Source organism: Maniola jurtina, chromosome 3 (assembly GCF_905333055.1).
Source record: "Maniola jurtina chromosome 3, ilManJurt1.1, whole genome shotgun sequence".
NCBI classification, from domain to species: Eukaryota; Metazoa; Arthropoda; class Insecta; order Lepidoptera; family Nymphalidae; genus Maniola; species Maniola jurtina.
The window spans coordinates 13,795,923-13,814,363 of record NC_060031.1 but is presented as its reverse complement, the minus strand read 5'-3'; the positions used below and the strand labels follow the sequence as shown (position 1 = coordinate 13,814,363).

At 34.9% G+C, this 18,441-nt stretch overlaps 1 protein-coding gene across 8 annotated transcripts in view; it reads right to left on the bottom strand.

Annotated features, from left to right (window-relative positions):
* LOC123881104 (E3 ubiquitin-protein ligase HECW2) overlaps positions 1–18,441 on the bottom strand; it is a 128,351-nt gene that overhangs the window by 31,043 nt on the left and 78,867 nt on the right. Inside the window, exon 1 of one of the 8 annotated variants that reach the window (XM_045929680.1) lies at positions 7,695–8,186. The exons of the other annotated variants lie outside the window; for them this stretch is intronic. Within the exon in view, the coding sequence (XP_045785636.1) occupies positions 7,695–7,735 (41 nt within the window). The 5' untranslated portion in view covers positions 7,736–8,186. Of the gene's footprint in view, positions 1–7,694; positions 8,187–18,441 lie in introns of those variants that run through there. 8 annotated transcript variants of the gene reach the window in all.

The window sequence follows — 18,441 nt, the reverse complement described above, 5'->3', positions numbered from 1 at the left end:
GCCAAATAAATAAATCTCAGAACATATATCTATGCATAGAACAATAGAATCAATATTTTCGACAACCTTAAAAGTACCCACTTTCTATCCAGTTTGAGAAAGCTTATAAAAATCTAGCTTATGCCCGCGACTACGCAAATTTCAAACCCTTATTTTAACCTCTTAGGGGTTGAATTTTCAAAAAATCATTTCTTAGCACTGTCTACGTCATAATAGCATCTGCATGCCTTTCAGTCCAACCCATCCAGTAGTTTGAGCTGTGCGTTGGTCATTCAGTCAGTCAGTCACGTTTTCCTTTTAAATATATTTATATTCCGACGCACGAATATACATATTATGTATTTTGAATAAAATATAGCAGTAGACTTAAAAAATTAAATTAAACTAACAACTTTTCATCTATTTCTTAATGAAGATACGTTTAAAATGCAATGCGAAGTAAAGAATTACTTTTGTATTCAAAACATTTTTTACTAGAATTAAACCATTAAAAGCTTTCGTAACATCACGCAACTTTTTGTACGGAGTAAAGAAAAAAAACGCTCATCGAAATAATTATGATACACCGGAACGTATGTACCATGAAACACTCGCCCATAAAACACAATAAGCATAGGAAACAACAGTTCTTCACACACGGTTTAATCCGTAACATGATGTTTGTCCAATGTTGGAGGATGGTAAAGAATAAAACAAAAAAAATATTATGAACCTTGGTGCTCAAGGAATAGAGAATGATTTGTTTTATCGATTAAAGGATACTTTGTTTATCGATATTAGATCACTTTGATCTTATAGACTGAGAGAGAGGCAATAGATTTTAGAACCACCAAAATTTTGAATGTCTATTAATAGATACAGTTGGTTTCAGGTAAAGAAAGAGAGGTTTTGCTATGTATTTAAAAGTACATAGCAAAGGCTTTGAGTTGATATGTGTTTGGGCATAGATTGCTCTTGCATACTTACTGCGTGTGACACAAAAGCACATGAAACGGTTGGCTGACGAACTATCGCGAGGTACCATCGACAAAATAGCGCCTCTACTACTACCAAATACATCGATAAATTATTACTACTGCGCAGGTTTCGCCTATTTTAATTTTTTGTAATCGATCAAAAGATTAGCACGTTTAACCCATACGATGCTATACAGGTGGCTTTCTCGATAGTAGGAGATCATTTACCGCAAAATGTTGTCTTGCCAAGGAGGTGAAAGAGAGGAAGAGGAGATATCCTCAGTCATGACTAATGAGGGGAGAGGGAGAAAATATTAGTGACTGACACTGATACGTTAATGGGTATAAATGATAGAGCTTTTGGTAGAAAGCTTTGTCTAAATGACGAATATATAATCTAATCCTCTCGCTTTGGAGACTCACACAATATGCCGAAAGGATATTCAAGTTAATTACATGTATTAGAGTTACGTATCAGAAACGAAGAAGTGAAACCCTTCGTAAGCATATACCTATTTGAGGAATGTGGAGAACCTTCATGGCGACCACAGTAAAACATGGTAAAATACTAACGCAACCGCAAGAAACAAAGTGGCTTGGAATCGCTAAAGAAAGAAGTGAATAGTAGCAACTGAAGAATACTATATCCTTGGTCAAGGAAGATTGATGGGGTCAAAGTTCAAGACGACTCCTACACTATTCGAAAAGCCCGTTCCCATATCAAACGAGTAGATTACCATTACACTTTACGAGGTTTTGATTGGACCGCGACTAACGATATGGGGGCACGGAAAGGCACAGGTATCGTACTATTTACGATAGGTATAAACCTTCGTTCGTATGAGCTCGCGCAAACACATCGAATTTGGACGTATGTTTTTTCGTCCTAGTAATTTCTCAGGTATAAAAATGTGAGCCGCAAACACATTGAATTTGGACGTCCGTCCCTTCGAAGGGTTCCTTTAGTAAGTTCCCAATGTTTTAATCAGTTCTCTTTATTAAGGTATACCGTATAAATACATTATACGATACTAACATACTATTATATCGTTGGTTTTAAGACTTTTAATAGTGGTTTAGATTTTGATGCGTAATTTCATCAACTTTTTCTTTAGTGCAACTGCACTTCTTCCCAAAGTCGCAGAACCTAAGCGAAATTTCCGCCTAGATTGTTTGTTAAAGGGGAATTTTCCACGTAGATTCCGCGCACTGAACTTCTGTTAAATCTCTAGCCATAACACACACACACACACACACACACACACACACACACACACACACACACACACACACACACACACAGCACACCATACTACACAAATACTTTTATTCATTTATATTAACTTAATCTTAATTTCTTTACTTTTACTTATTCGTACTTTACTTTTAGTTAAATTAGAGCAAATGCAACAGGGAAGGCACTAACTCCATTAACATAGTCTATACTTTTTTGGGAGTTAGGGGTCCATGTCATACCTTTGTGAATCTTTCTTTTGTAAATAAACGTTATTATTATTATCTATATAACTTACTCTCATTATATTATTATTATTATTATAAATAGTCCTCGAATAAAAATCAGAAACATGTTAGGATTTAGAAGAAGTTAATAATATTTGTCGTACGTCAAAATTCGATTGATATTCGATTCGGGTGATAAATAAAAAGGATCAAGGGTTGTAAATCAAAACATCATAAATAAGCAGTTTTGGTTTGTTTAGCCGTTAATGGGATGTATTTAAGGAGTCATTATTATGCTGTGATTATAAATTAGTATTGTCGCTTTATAAAAGAAGTGACCAAGTGTTTACATATCAATCGAAGAAATAAAAAGTGTTATTTCTTGTACGATGGTACGGAACCCTTTGTGTGCGAGTCCAACTCACACTTGACCATTTTTTTCTGATAACATGCGGCTGGCCTAAATATCGGTATGCGTGTAGGTCAACAAATAGATCGCTACTTAACAAAGTGTGCTGTGTTATCAGGATGTTATCGCGGTTTGACAACATATTTTAGGGAACGGTCGCTAATGTGACCTTTCTTTCCTTTCACGAAGATAAGGGGGGTTTTAATAGACAAACGACACATTCCTCATATTTGTAGTAAGCGTTATTATCTTTTTATTATCTTTACAAAAGGATGAGGCATATTGGAAATTACTTCACCACATTATTGTTTTTAAATGGTTTTGTAGGGTAATTAAGCGTTTAAAAGGCAACCCAAGGAAGGCATTTACAAATTGTTAGATCGTTGTTACTTACTACCAACTATGGAGTTAGTTTTAGTAAAATTAGTTGTTTAGTCTTTCATATTTTCCTCCAGTCCATCTGCACGTCTGTGTGTCACAGCCTTTTTAAAAATAAACTATGGGAGCTGTAAAGTTTTAAAACACAGTTAGAAGAAAAATTATTACGTACCTACTTGATTTTTTTATATTTAAGTTACCTTAGATTTAGAGTAAAATCAGACTGAAATCTTAGATTACCTATGGAACAATAAAAGCTTGAATAGCTCTACGGTTAAGGAGCGGACTGAACTCCGAATGGTCGGCGGTTCAAACCCCACCGATGCATTATTGTCGTACCTGATCCTAAAACAAGCTTTCAGCTTATTGGAGGGGAAACCTATATAGTTATGATAATATTCTTTTATAGGCTAATATTCTTTTTTATTATAAAAAAAAGAAATAATAAAACCGATTTAGTCCATTTCTCTTGCATTAAGTAAACGCAAAAGTGGAATGCAATCGTTTCTCTTTTCAATCCAGTGCGTTTCCAGGTCAGTCCAAAAACACAAATCTGGCCCTGAATCCGAAGGTCAAGTTAAACCGGTTATTCTAATCTTCTCTACCTACGTGGAAGAAATGGAGAGCTCTCTTCGTTGGCTACCTTCTTTCTCTGAAACAACCTTACCTAACAACTAAATGTAATTTTTTTGTAGAATATTTTTATTTTAGAATAGTTACCTTAGGGTCAATCTTCAATTTCGCTATATACCTATATGTTCTAGCTTATATTAGTAAAGTGACGTAATCAAAATCATTGGCCCCGCTCTAAATTGCATAGCGCAAGATTTATTTGTGAATTAGTAGGTATCAAGATCGTGAACCCGCTGTTATGATGAATGTTATGAGTTCTGACCGCGAATTAAATACGAAATCGGCCTGTATTGCAAAAGTTGTGATTGATACATATTACTGTGGGTACAGTACCTTAACAACAAGGCATTTGTCTACTATCTGCTCTACTGTTCGTTTTCAAATTGTAAAGAAATCTACATGTCTCTATTGAAGTAAAGTTCATACCTATTTTATAATAATTATTCTGTGAAAATACATATTCGGAATGGCTACTCTATCCTCTACTTAAATATCTTTGGTATCAAACTTACATGTTGTTTGGTTTGTACCAAGGCTCAGTTATCAATTTGGCTTAAATTGCTTTTTAATACATATTTGCCTTATAATTTGCAACGAACAATGGTTATTTTTATTGTTGTGACTAATAGTACGAAATTATCCTTCCCGTTCCCTTCTAACTTATTTAATGATAATATTATTATTAAATTACTATTACACTGGTTTCGGTAGATACGTCTGGTTTGGTAGGAGAGACTACGGCCGTGGCTAGTTACCATCCAACCGGCAAAGACGTGCCGCCAAGCGATAAAATATTTAAGTACAATGAAGCAGAAGAAAATAAGAGATTTTTATCAACAATTAACTATCACTCGGGACAGTGTTAAAGTATGTGACTAGTAAGAATTTTTATAATACGATTAGTTACCCCCTACATCAAAACTTAAAACCTTATCTATTTATTATCAGTGGATGTTAATTTTCCTTAATTTTCGTATTTAAAAAAAAACTCAAGATTCTGTGACTGCATCTCATAGAAATTCTCGTTTTCCAAAATCACGTAACAATTATGGTTTATAAGATCATGTATCATAGCGGATGTGTATAATCACATAATAAGGGTTGGTGTAGAGGCCCATCATATAATTACACCTAGCTACAGAACTATGGGATTCAAATAATTTGTACCTATCTAGGCAGAGAAAAGTGTGGTTTATTATGTAACGATAAGTATATGCTTTGAAGCAAGATTAAAATTTAATGCATAAAAATCGCTGAAAAAGCATTCAAGTCTACCGATAAACTACCATGAAATTTTTATAGGTCAATCGACATCACCTATAATTATTACATTAGATATCCACATCAATTATTCATTAAAATCTATGCAAATGTTTTATTTTACTTCCCATAGGCTTATGAGGGCTTATACGCGCTACCGTTTTGTTTAATTCTACCACGATTTCAGAAAGCTGATTCTAGTGAGAAAAGCCTAGTTTTTTTTTAATTTATAGACCACTGTCCCCAGAGTCCATGGTGATTTTAGAACGCTGCGAAAAGATAAAGAAAAATAACAATGTGCGCGTGCCATTAAAATACGACAAAATTACTTTAAATAATGCCCAGCTTTATAATAATGAAGGTTTAAATATTTTGCACACAGTGAAATAAAATAATTAAAACCTTCGGCCTTATTGTAAAAGCGAAAACAAAGGAAACTGTGCGAATTAGGCGTCAGTTCGTTAATTAGCATAAAAACAATGCAAGCGCGACTCATATAAATAAATTAAACTAAGTATTTCGTAAGTTTTTCATTATATAACATGTACGTAGATAACATTGATACACACACCAAAGCTGTGCCGAAGCCACCAAAGATACACAGTTCCTGCGAAATGTCAAATTATGGCACTCGTACAAGGGTCGTCATATACCAAAAAGTTACAATATCCATTATAAATTTATTAAAAAAAAATTAAATCACACGTTTTTTTGCAACTTTTAAATCTCATTTATTAAGTACTTTAACAATAAAAGCCTAATGAATGAATAAGCGAAAGTGTAGAGCTAGTGCTATATACCTAATATAAACAACAAGAACAAAGTGCCGTCTAATAAAAACTGATAACTAGAATTAAGATAAGTCAATGGACCGATTAGTAAATATAAAGTCAATACATATATAAGTTTAAGTTAATATAATTTTACTTACTAGCTTTACTCGTAGGCTATACATATAAGTAGATCGTAATTTTAGTAGAGTAGGCAGGTACTGCTGAAAAACTAGAGCTTAATAAAATGGGCAGTCGTACGATAAAAACAATAATGTTTAGGAACTTTTATCATTTTGTGATCTCTTTCACTATCCCAACAATTTAAACAAAAAAACACTATAATTGGGTAATCCATTAGGGGTCTACGATGTTACATACTGCCGTTACTTAAAGTTTCAATTTAAAATTTCAAGTATATCTTGAATGTTATATATCAATAGTTTAGAGTGAGAAAAGGAGTGAGATGATGATCGTCGGCAGGGCCATTAGGTTAGCAGAGCGAAAGCGCATCTACGTGCGGCCCGTGCGAACAGCGGCGCTTGCGCAACCACCACCGGATAATAGCCCTTTATTACACCTTATGACTGTCTATGATATATTTTACCCGCGGTTTCGCTCGGGAGAAATTTCTTAAAATTGTGTCTTAGTGTGAGTCTAAAGAGAAAATCTACACATACTTTGTCAAATTTTGAGCTGTAAATTGATATGTCAGTCAGTCAGTATATCCTTTTATAGGTACAAATTAATATAACAACTAGCTGACCCACCCTGGCTTTGCTCGGAAGACATTTCTGAGAATCATTTTTAGTAAGAGCCTAAAATGTAGAGAAAACCTACACATAATTTCTCAAGTTTTAAGCTGTACATTGATATGTTGGTATGTCAGTCAGTCAGTTTATCGCTTTATAGGTGCAGATAATAATTATAATTATACACCCGTAGAAAATATGAAAAACTTATGTGCGAAAACATTGTAACTGAAAAAAATTGCGATTTATTGTAATTTCGCTATGTTCGCATGAATTTCAGATCAAGCTCTAGGATCGATTCTAAAGGATTTTTTTTCTGATGATAGGTTATAGGTACGCTAGGATATTTTATCCCGGTGCTTGTTCATAATCCGCGTGTAAAACAAAAAATAAACAAACACAATGTTATATTACATGAATGCACCTATTACAAACACAGTTTATTTGGTAGTATGACTAGAGATGAAAATAAATATTTATATAAATGAAATACAAATACTTATAGTACGGGGAACTAGGTCTTATAAAAACTTCTAATTGACTATATTTACATTCTTTTGAATGAATTATTTTTTATATACAATAGATACCTAACACAGTTATTTGCGTTGTTTTCATCAATAAAAAATACATTGTCACACAAGTACAGTAATAAAACTTCATATTTGCCATAAATATGAATAGTTATAGAAATAAAATCAAAACCAGCTATTTACGAGTATTCACATTATTATTTAACAACGATTTGTCTTCCTAAGCTATGTTGATTCCTAGCTCCATATTATGCCTCCCAAAACCTACTCTACGGATTGACAGACTTTAACCACCTTTGAGAACATTATGGAGAACTCTCAGGCATGCTGGTTTCCTCACAATGCTTGCCTTCACCGTTAAAGCAAGTGCCATAAATGCTTAAAACGCAACAAGTTAGAGGTGCGTGCCCGAGATCAAACCCCCGACCTCGAAAAGAAGGCAGACGTCTTAACCACTAGGCACTATAGCAACGCTGAAGTTTTTACCCATCCCAAAATCGCCCAACGCGCCTTACAAAATTTTCACTCAAAAATGTACTCACAGACTGAATACGACGCCAAACGTCTTAGAGATGACTCCCATAGTCTTCTTCCAGCCCTTGATGAACTGGCGGCGGCGAGCCCCTCGGGGCAACGCCGGCGCACCGAGTTCCGAGTAGGAGCTAATTTTGACGACTTTCCTCCACCCTGATTGGACCAATCCTTCATCACCTTTTCAGGTACACCACACTAACATTATCCAAGAACAACCGTTAACTTTAAACTTTGTTCACCGGTTCAAAAGATCTACCTGCTTTTGGGATTTTAGGACGTTCATTACAATAAGGTGTACCGAATACACGTTTAACAAATTTCTATCGTATTATACAATACAATTATTGTCCCTGTTTTAGTACGAAAGCGCATAAAGCGGGCGCGTTGACACGGAACGTAATTAAATACGATGTACGTATAAAATCAAGGGAGGTCGTTTATGGTTAGCAGTAGACACGTGCGTTCGGCGGCGTGGTGCGTACGTAACTGACGTTAGGACATAGATTCTATTCTGCCATCTACGGAACTTGGAAAGCGGGCCGCTACGCTTGCTACAGGTACTCATGTGCTACAGGGGTAGTAATTTGTAAGCTCGCCGTGACCATTATCGTACAGCACTATCTGTTTGTTTGACTGCGTTGCTTAAGTTCAGCGCACATTGGAAACTTTCGTTGTTCACTTCATTTATTACATAACATACATATATAGACAGTTGACAGTAAGCTGCACAACTTAGCTGTTAAAAGCTTTGCTAATAAGCTAATTTACATTCTACTAAAGTGTTGGTTTATGTCTTGCTCGTGGATGTCTTTAGTCATCACAGTTAGAAGCAGGACCTAGCTGTTAAAAGATCTAATACTTAAACAATTAAAAAAAAAAAAACAATTAGTACGATTACATTAAAAATTATAAATCATACAACTTTCATTCTCTCTATAAGTACCTATAAATAAAAACTTTGAAAATATTTGAAAGTTTTATCCTAAACTAATGTATAGTTTCTGATGTTACCTATAGGTACATCCTTCGTCATCAGGATGTTTCAAAAAATCGTGCCCACGTCACTTCTATTGTTTTTTTAATAAATAAAAAAATTGTGCCTATTGTGCGGCCCACTTTAAATTCTTATGTTTTGTGTTACAGTTGCAACTTTAAAGCTTTTGAGGGGTAAATACCTATTATGTATTCAGATTCCTTGGAGACCAAGAGCCTTTCTGTATGAGCACGCGATCTAAGGCACAAAGCTTGCTTTCAGACTTTACTTTGAAAGCCTGTGGGCAAACGTCGCGTGTTGTGCTACTAAATTGTTAATTTGAATCGCATGTCAACGCTCTCCAATTTGCCTTTAAAACAGGGTTATTTAAATCTACATATTTGAAGTCCAACTTACGTAGAAGTGATGAACGTAAGGATTACTCACCAGTCACCCTATATACGAGACTATCACACGAAACTTGAAATGGATGCGAAACCTGAACTTTAAGCCAGAGAGGATAGCTGTGCTCTAACGGTTCGTATCTCAATAAAAAGACGGCACTACAATTTTTTTTCATAAAATGCGTAAATGCACTTTTTATTTATATAAAAGGTTAGAAAGGTAATTAAAGTTAATATATATTAAACATCTAAGAATATATTAATTAAAATTAATTAAATAAACCCTGTCAGTTTGTGTTCTATTAGAACTAGGGTGAATAGTAACAAGTGTAAATTAAAAATTTATAACACCCCCGACAAGTGAAGGTTACAGTAACTAGAAAAGAGCTGATAACTTTCAAACGGCTGAACCGATTTTCTTGGATTATAGCTAAGAACACTCTCGATCAAGCCACCTTTCAAACATAAAAAACTAAATTAAAATCGGTTCATTAGTTTAGGCGCTACGGTGCCACAGACAGATACACAGATACACAGACACACAGATACACAGATACACATGTCAAACTTATAACACCCCTCTTTTTGGGTCGGGGGTTAAAAATGCTTGCTACCATGTCAATGGAAAAATAAACAAGCGATAGTGTATATTTCCACAACGAAATATAGTTTAACACATACCTTATTATGGTAACTGGTAAAGAAAAAACCAGTCAAGTGCGAGTAGGACTCACGCATCGATAGTTCCGTACGTAAAGGATACGTGTAATTACTTTGTTGCATAAATTAATTACTATCTTCAACTAAAATAAAAGTTTGTAATCGCATGTTATATAACTACAATGGTTTGTGGATTTATTAGAAATTGCTTCTTACCCATGACTTTAGGGTCAACGGGAAGTACCCTATAGGTTTTGATTCAATTGCGAGTGTCAAAATATGCGCCATAAATGGCCTATCTTTTGATTGCGCTGACTTAGGAGTTTGATTTTTTCACATCTCCAAGGGAATGTAGACCTGATTATTTCGAGTTCTGAGTATTTCGTTTTAATTTCAACTTTAAAACCTTCACGCATTCCTGAAAAAAAGGGTTTTCACAAACAGGCAGACAACGAAGTGATCCTATAAAGGGTTCCTTTTTTATTTTTGAGATACGGAACTCTAAAAAACGAGCTATCTAGAATGGGTATAATAATTGTTGTAATGCGTAATAAGACAACGGTACACAATGACCCCTAGCTCGCATAACTATTCTAATGCTACGTCACTTTACCTTAAATGGCTTCTGACGTTGTAGACATGCCTACCTAAGGTCTGCACTAATTGATAAATAACTGCATATATTATATGTACTGGAAAAAATACACATCTTCTCTACATAATAAATAATATTGTGATAGTCTGTCAGTTTGTCGCATCTAGCGATAGTAAGACTTAAAAATAATATCTGATCAGACCGAGAACCGAAATAAAGCTTAATCCGAAATGTAATGTAACTAATCAGCCTTAAATACTACTTGCTCACTAGAGCTAAGTAGCGTTAGGTTATTATTAATATTCGAGAGCAGTTACTTCGTACCGGATCGGCATCGTACCTACCGGAACGCTAAATTGCTTGGCGCCGCGGGTTTGCCGGTAGGGCGGTAACTAGCCACGGCCGAAGCCACCCACCAGACCAGACCAGTGATTTAGAAATTATAAAACTCCAAACCCTGTCAGAAATCGAACCCGGGACCTCCCACTAATAAGACCATAGAGCTTACCACTGCGACTGGAAGGTCGACTGGAGAGATTTCTTTGTAAAGTACCTAATAGGTGCATGTTTCATACGTAGTGCAGTGACGTGCCGGTCAGGTCGCAGTGACATCATGACGTGACTCAAGCACCTCTCTCAATGCAACCTTAGGTGAATATCGTTGCATTAACAGGGCTCTCTCCGTCACTCGTTTCATACAATCGTAGTTCCAATTTCATTTGAATATTAAGCAACCAAAGTCCATGAAATTTTGCAGTCATATTCTAGAAACTAATATCTGTGTCTGTGGTGTTTTAGATTTTTCTAAAAATATGTAGTTTTAAAATTACAGGGACTCAAAGATTTATATGAAAATTTTTAAGACCGTTTAACTTTGAAACCGAATATTTTAACACAAATCTGGAAAACCACAGACATAGATATTAGTTTCTAGAATATGTGTGCAAAATTTCATGGACTTTGGTTGCTTAATAAATGAAATTGGAACTACGATTGTATGAAACGAGTGCCGGAAAGAGCCCTCTTAATGGCCTGATAATTGTCATTAGAATAAACCTAGCAAAAACGTGCCAGTGAGGTCATGTCTAAACCAAAATATCATACCTTGTAAAAAATGACCACTTTAAATCTACTTACATTGTTAGAATATATGTAATTATGTATTAGATAGGTATATTGCTTAAATTTAACAAGACATTATTTCCTTCTTGGCTTAATGAGTTCGAGCAGGGTTCCTAGAGATGAAAATTTATGCGAGTTTTTTTACTGCGGAAAAGAATAAATAGGTATAACGTTGTTTGTCAAAGTGACAAAATATAATGATTTCATCTTAGGATAATGACAAAATGTAATGATTTCATTCCATTTAATATCGCACATTATTATTTTAAGAATTTTATATTTGTCAAAGTAACGCCGAGCTTTTATTAAGATTGAAAATGAAAATGCTTACAACTCATACAACTGGAGGTTGGCCCTAAGCTTGCACCTAATCCTTATAAAAATTGCAATCCTTAATATTGGTACAGCCCTACGTTAATTCTGAACCAAATTTTAGAGCATCTTTTTCTTATCAGTGTAATAAGATAAGGAAAGATAAACTTAATTTATTGAAAGCTGTCAAAACTCAATAGTTGTAGTTTTTAACAAGTGTAAATTAAAAATTTATAACACCCCCGACGATCCAAAGTATTTGAGTTTTCCAAAACATCATTTTCAAATAAATAATTAGGTATTTAGGCAACGTCCATCTTGACAGCTTGACATTTGTCTATTGACATAATATTATGAACCTAACGGTTATCTAACCTTCTTTTCTACAAGAAAACTAGAAAAGAGCTGATAACTCTTAAACGGCTGAACCAATTTTTTTAGATTATAGCTAAGAACACTCTCGATCAAGCCACCTTTCAAACAACAAAAACTAAATTAAAATCGGTTCATTCGTTTAGGCGCTACGATGCCACAGACAGATACACAGATACACAGATACACAGACACACAGATACACAGATACACACGCCAAACTTATAACACCCCTCTTTTTGGGTCGGGGGTTAAAAATAGCACTAGTTATTACACTAATTTTAAATGATTTTCCATCATTTCCAAAAAAAAAAACCTCAGAATCGATGCCATTGTATTATTATTTTGATAAATAACCCTAAATTGGTAATCACCTAGTCTCAACACCTAACTCACTTATATAGTTTATAGGGTAATAAAAGCTAAATTGAGTTGTAATTTAATATAATGTAAGGCGTAACGAGTCGCAATCTTCGTAATTACGTCGCCTTGCGTGCCGATAATATAGGCTTCAGTTTTCCTGGGATTCGAAGGTTATAAGATTTACGGTACGCCTGACATAATAGCTTCATTGTAGTTAACTGAATAGAAAAGAGCGTCTAGCCTCACGACTTAGGAAAATTAGCGCCTTCTTGGATTAATTATATTTTACTACCCGTTTTCATGGTATGACGTTAGGCTCACATATTTCATGAATACGAGTATATCTGATACGCCACAAGCCATATATTTCTATTCTTAGTCAGTAAGTACTATCTGTTGAAAAAAAACAGAAAAAACTAACAACTGCCAACACTCTAATAACTTGATTCGCCATTCGAGTTTACGCCATAGTTCACCACGCTGGCTGAGATCTCTCAGAGATGCAGGTTTTCACGTTTTCCTTCACTATTAAAGCAGGTAATATTTAATTGCTAAAAGGCAGTAGGTACGCACATAACTCCGAAAAGTTTGAGGTAGGTAGATACACAGGATCAAACCGCGCATTCTCGAACTGCCAACCGACTTCTTAACCACTAGGCTATCACAACTGGGTTATATTTAACGAACTCTATGAATTGGATGTTCCGAGAAGTAAAATATTATTAAATCGCGCACGTTCCCTACACTGCCATTTATAGGTAGGAGGTGTATAGTAAACTCGATTGTCTCCTACTAATGTTATATACGCGAAAGTTTGTATGTATGTACGGATGTGTTTCACGCAAAAACCACAGAACGGGTATGACTGTTTAGAATGGAGATAGATAATTATACCCTGGATTAGCACATATACTACTTATTATCCCGGAAATTCAACGAGTTTGCACGGGATTTTTAAAATTATTTTTTTCATGTACCAAATTTGTAGTTACAAAGTTATAATAAATTAAATTACATTGGAAATGCTTATCTCTAAACAGAGATTTCCTCTAATCCAATCCAATCTATATCCACGGGAACGAAGTCGCGGGCACCAGTTAGTATACAACAAACATAGGGCTCATTGTGATTCTACTGCTGTACGCATTACGCATACACTGAGCGCACGTGGCCGATATCTCAACGTATCTCGTTTTAAGGGACCCCTATAAGTACTGTGACCTATTTTCGTATTGTTACGTTCTTGGTAATTTATGTCACATTGAAACTTGGAACTTTTTATTTGAACGTTTACGTAATTTAGTATGAAACAGTATGTGTGGGATGCATCGTTCGACGAGTTTCCCTTTTGTGAACGTTACCTGGATTTTTATAATATTATAGGTATTAGGTATGTGCTAACAAAACGCGGCTTCGCTCGTTTTAATCCCCGATATTCGTGGGAATTTTGAAAAATGCGGCCTTATTTCTTGTCTACGTTATAAAAGGAGTGTGCCAGCTTTCTGCTTTCTAGGCCCAAGGACTTGGGGCTAGACATTGATGAGTCAGCCAGAGAGTCAGGAGTTTTTATGTTGCACTTTTAATATGGGTACCTTCAAGTCAAGAATGAATAGGCAACTTCTAGGCAAGCGCGCTCCATCTTTGGCTGCATCATCACTTGCTAGTAAGTCTGATTGCAGACAAGCGCTAGTCTATAAAAAAAAACTTAGGTAATGCGATTACGTCCAATAAGAAACAGAAGTTAGTCATCATGCGATTGTTCGTTCGTGTCATTAAAATGTGGGTCATATTTCCATTTTTACAATGATTTATACAAAAAATTAATACGAGTATAATAAAACGCTATACCTACTACCTATTTTTCTAGGCGCATAGATAGTGGACTGTTTATTTTGGTCTTACATTTTTATATCTACAGATTTTAACTATTACAACATGGTAGGCATAAGGCCGCATTTAACTTTATCAGTCCTATCATCAACTATACACCACTTCCGGTAATTAACCAGTATAGTTAAGATGAATTTACTAATTAATAGTAAAGTATCCGCACAATCGACGCATCCTTATTAACGCTCGTTACTCACACTTGCAATGGGTTTCGCGCTGGTTATCTTTGTTTGGTTAAATAGACCTGGGCTAACACAACAATACGTACTTACCTAGTTATAATATTAGGGCACATGAGACTAATTACTTTACTTTATTTTATTTTAGCAGTTTCTAAAATTTTATATTGGTCTAAGGAACTTTTCGAAATTCTGGGCACATTTCATATTTGTCCGTTATTTCTATACTATATATAAAAGCAAGGGTTTTTTTATTAACACCTTAATTGCATTGCATCTTAGTTGCATTGGTTGGGATGATATGAAATGCTCTACCATCAATCAAGTATTAAAAACTTTCTTTTTCTTTCGGACATTTTCCATTCTGAACATTACCAATTTCCTTCAAGCACAAACCTATTATGGAAAAATATACTTTTTTTTAATGCTTATTACCCATTCTAATATTATTAACATTGTCTGACTGTCTGTCTGTCTGCTAGCTTTTCACCGCCCAACAGTTGAACCGATTTTGATGTTTGGTACAGAGATACCTCGAATCCTGGAGAAGGATAGGATACTTTTTATCCCGGTCAATCAAAGAGTTCTCATGGGATTTTTAAAAACCTAAATCAACGCGGGCAAAGTCGCGGGCATCATCTCCTACTTTAACAAATCTATTAACGATAGGTATACCGCATAATATCAAGTTCGGCAGCCACATAGCAACATCTTTGTAACCGAATAACCGCTTCTTTTTCATTTCACACATCAAATTACTAACAGAGTTCTAAATCTGGATTGCACCCTGCGTGCGCGCGCGCATCCCGCGTGTCGCATGTCGCTGTCACTTCCAACTTGCACGGAACATCGATCCACTGGAATGGAAGCTGCTTCTATTGTGTTTTGTGGTGGGATTCATTTACAACGAAAACTTACTCCATTTTTAGCACCCTTGATGAAATATCACTCTTTTGTATTTTCTTGTCGTTGTTACATTTCACCCAAACCTAAAATAATCTACTTGTAATTGTAAGTAGGTACATAAATATTTGTGATATGTATTGGCAGAGTGTCATTTTTTGTTGAAAATAGTTGAATATCTCAAAAATAATAACTTTATCTTTTCAGTCCATTTTTTGCTAATTCTAATGCAACTTGCATTTGTTTAAGTTAATAATATAATATACACATCGTGTAATTATTATGATTTTACAGAAAGTTATCGAAAAGTAAGTATTTCATGCACATAAAATTCATAAATTAAGCTTCAGAACTTAAGGCATTGGTTGATCCGTAGATCAATCAATGTCTTAAGTTACCTAAGTACCTTAAGGCACTGGTGATTAGTATCACGGATTTTTTACAAAATTCACAAAAAATGTGTCCACCGTTAAAATAATAATTCAACCGCTACAGGCAATTTTTACAACAAAACAATATTAGAACAAGACAATAGTATGTAAAGCACTTTGTTTCGTGATCAGTGACATTTAAAGAGTGCCTTTCTTAAAACACAAAGAGATATAAGAAACGGTTCCTCAGTTTTGTTGGGCAAATTGAGAACCAGATTTTTGTTTTTTTCTTCCATCATGCTATTCTGTTCAGCGATCTTTTCTTTCTTTCTTCCTTTGAGCGGAGAATCGCCCAGCAATATTACACCTACTAAATATTTTTAAGAGGGGTCTCTCCGTCACTCGCTTCATACAAACGTAGTTCCATTTTCATTTGAATATTAAGCAACCAAAGTCCATGAAATTTTGCAGACATACTCTAGAAACTATGTCTATGTCTGTGGTTTTCCAGATTTCTGTTAAAATATTCGGTTTCAAAGTTACGCGGTCTTAAAAATTTACATACAAATCTTTGAGCCCCTGTAATTTTAAAACTACATATTTTTAGAAAAATCTAAAACACCACAGATACAGATATTAGTTTCTAGAATATGTCTGCAAAATTTCATGGACTTTGGTTGCTTGATATTCAAATGAAATTGGAACTACGATTGTATGAAGCAAGTGACGGAGAGAGCCCTGTTAAAACTTTTACTTTCACCGAATTCTAGACAATGGCGCTCGACGGGTCCTATTGTTTCATTTCTTTTTAATACAGTTGCTCAAAAAGTGGCGTATTGCAGGGACGTATAGCGTTCGGGATGTGGGCTATTACATAATCGTGCTTTTTCTTTACCTTTCCCGCACTCGTGCTTTTTCTTTCCCAACTGTCAAAATATTAAAAAGAAAAACCAACCATGAAGTTTTTACTAAAAAAATTCATAGAAGTTTTTATGATTCATGCAAATACGTATTTCTAATAAGAAGCTACTAATTTGTTTCAATATCAGATTTAATGATTTGATTGAATGAGTTTGGTTAGGTTTCATTTCATTTCATCTCATTAAATTTCATTTTCATTTCATATCAATAAAAAACTTCTACTGAAGACTTGGCTGTATGGGCATAGTTCCCTTTGCCTACCAGAATGGGTGAAGAAAAAAAAAACTCTGCTTATATTCTACGGTTGGCGCGATTTTTCAGAAATTTTCTTTGCGAGTTTTGTTGTTGGTTGTCTAAAATGAGTAATTTCGACCCTAGTTTTTTATATCTATTAACAATAAAGTTGTTTTAAATTAAATTAAATTAAGTTAGTTGAGTTTATTGTGTTTTTATTATTTTATTAAATTGCTTCATTTTTTCGCAACTGTATTAAAAATAGTCGTTCAGTACACTTGCGGAACCGTCATTGCAACTCGTTCCGACTGTCAACCCTCGCCTTCAGCTACGCCTCGGCTCGGGTGGACATTTGTCGGAACTCTTTGCAATGACAGCCTTTCCGCACTTGTAATGAAATATACTATTTTATACTGTCATATAATTACTGCCTTAGTACGGCAAAGGATCAGGGCATTTTCATTTTTGTTTAGTTGGTTGGGCGCTTTACCACGCGCGGTTACAGTCTTAAATAACTACATAATGTGTTACATATTTCAAATTCAAATATTATTTTTTTCGGGATTCACCCATATCAATAATGTCAAAATACATATAAAATACTATTAGCAATAATTCGCACGAGCGTTAAAAAAGCGTTGCGTTAAAACCCGGCGTTGCGCTGATAATAATAATACAAAGTGCGCGTTAAAAAAGCGATGACGTGTGAACAGATACTTGGGAATGCATTTGTTCTACATATTTGAACGCTTTTTTAACGGACGTTAAAAAAGCTCTCGTGCGAATGAGGCCTTACATATAATAAGTAAAAAGAGTTTAACGGTCTAATGCTTTCACTGGATTTCTATGCATCTATGAAAACATTGTTGGCCATCGACTATTTTTGGTATCCCAAATCCCAATATCTAAAACGTTTACTGTGCCCAAGGAACACAAGCTTCATTCGCTATAATCCGTCAACCAATCTGTTTGGTAGGTAAGTAAAACGTGCAGCATGCAGCATGCGATTGCTTCAATATCGTATCAAATTAAATCTAGAGTTACATGTAAAATAACATGGTACAGTACGAAACTTCTAATAAAAAGGTCTGATTGAATGAACATATGCGCAAAAAGCTGCAAGAGCCAAGAGTGGTAAATGAATGCTGGAATTAAAAGAAAAAAAAATTGGCCAAGTGCGAGTTAGACTCGCACACGAAGAGTTCCGTACCATTGTACAAGAAATGACACTTTTTGTGATGTTACTAATACATACTAAGGACCATTAATCCACGCTTTTTGGATTTTTCTCTTCACTCTTGCTATAAGACATTGCTAGCTACCTTATCATGATTCTAGGTCAAGGGGAAGTACCCTATATAGATGTTGATTCCCTAGATGGGTTTTGAAATATGCGAAAAAGGTATAGACAAACAGATAACGAAATCTTATAAGGGTTCCACTTTTCACTGAAATT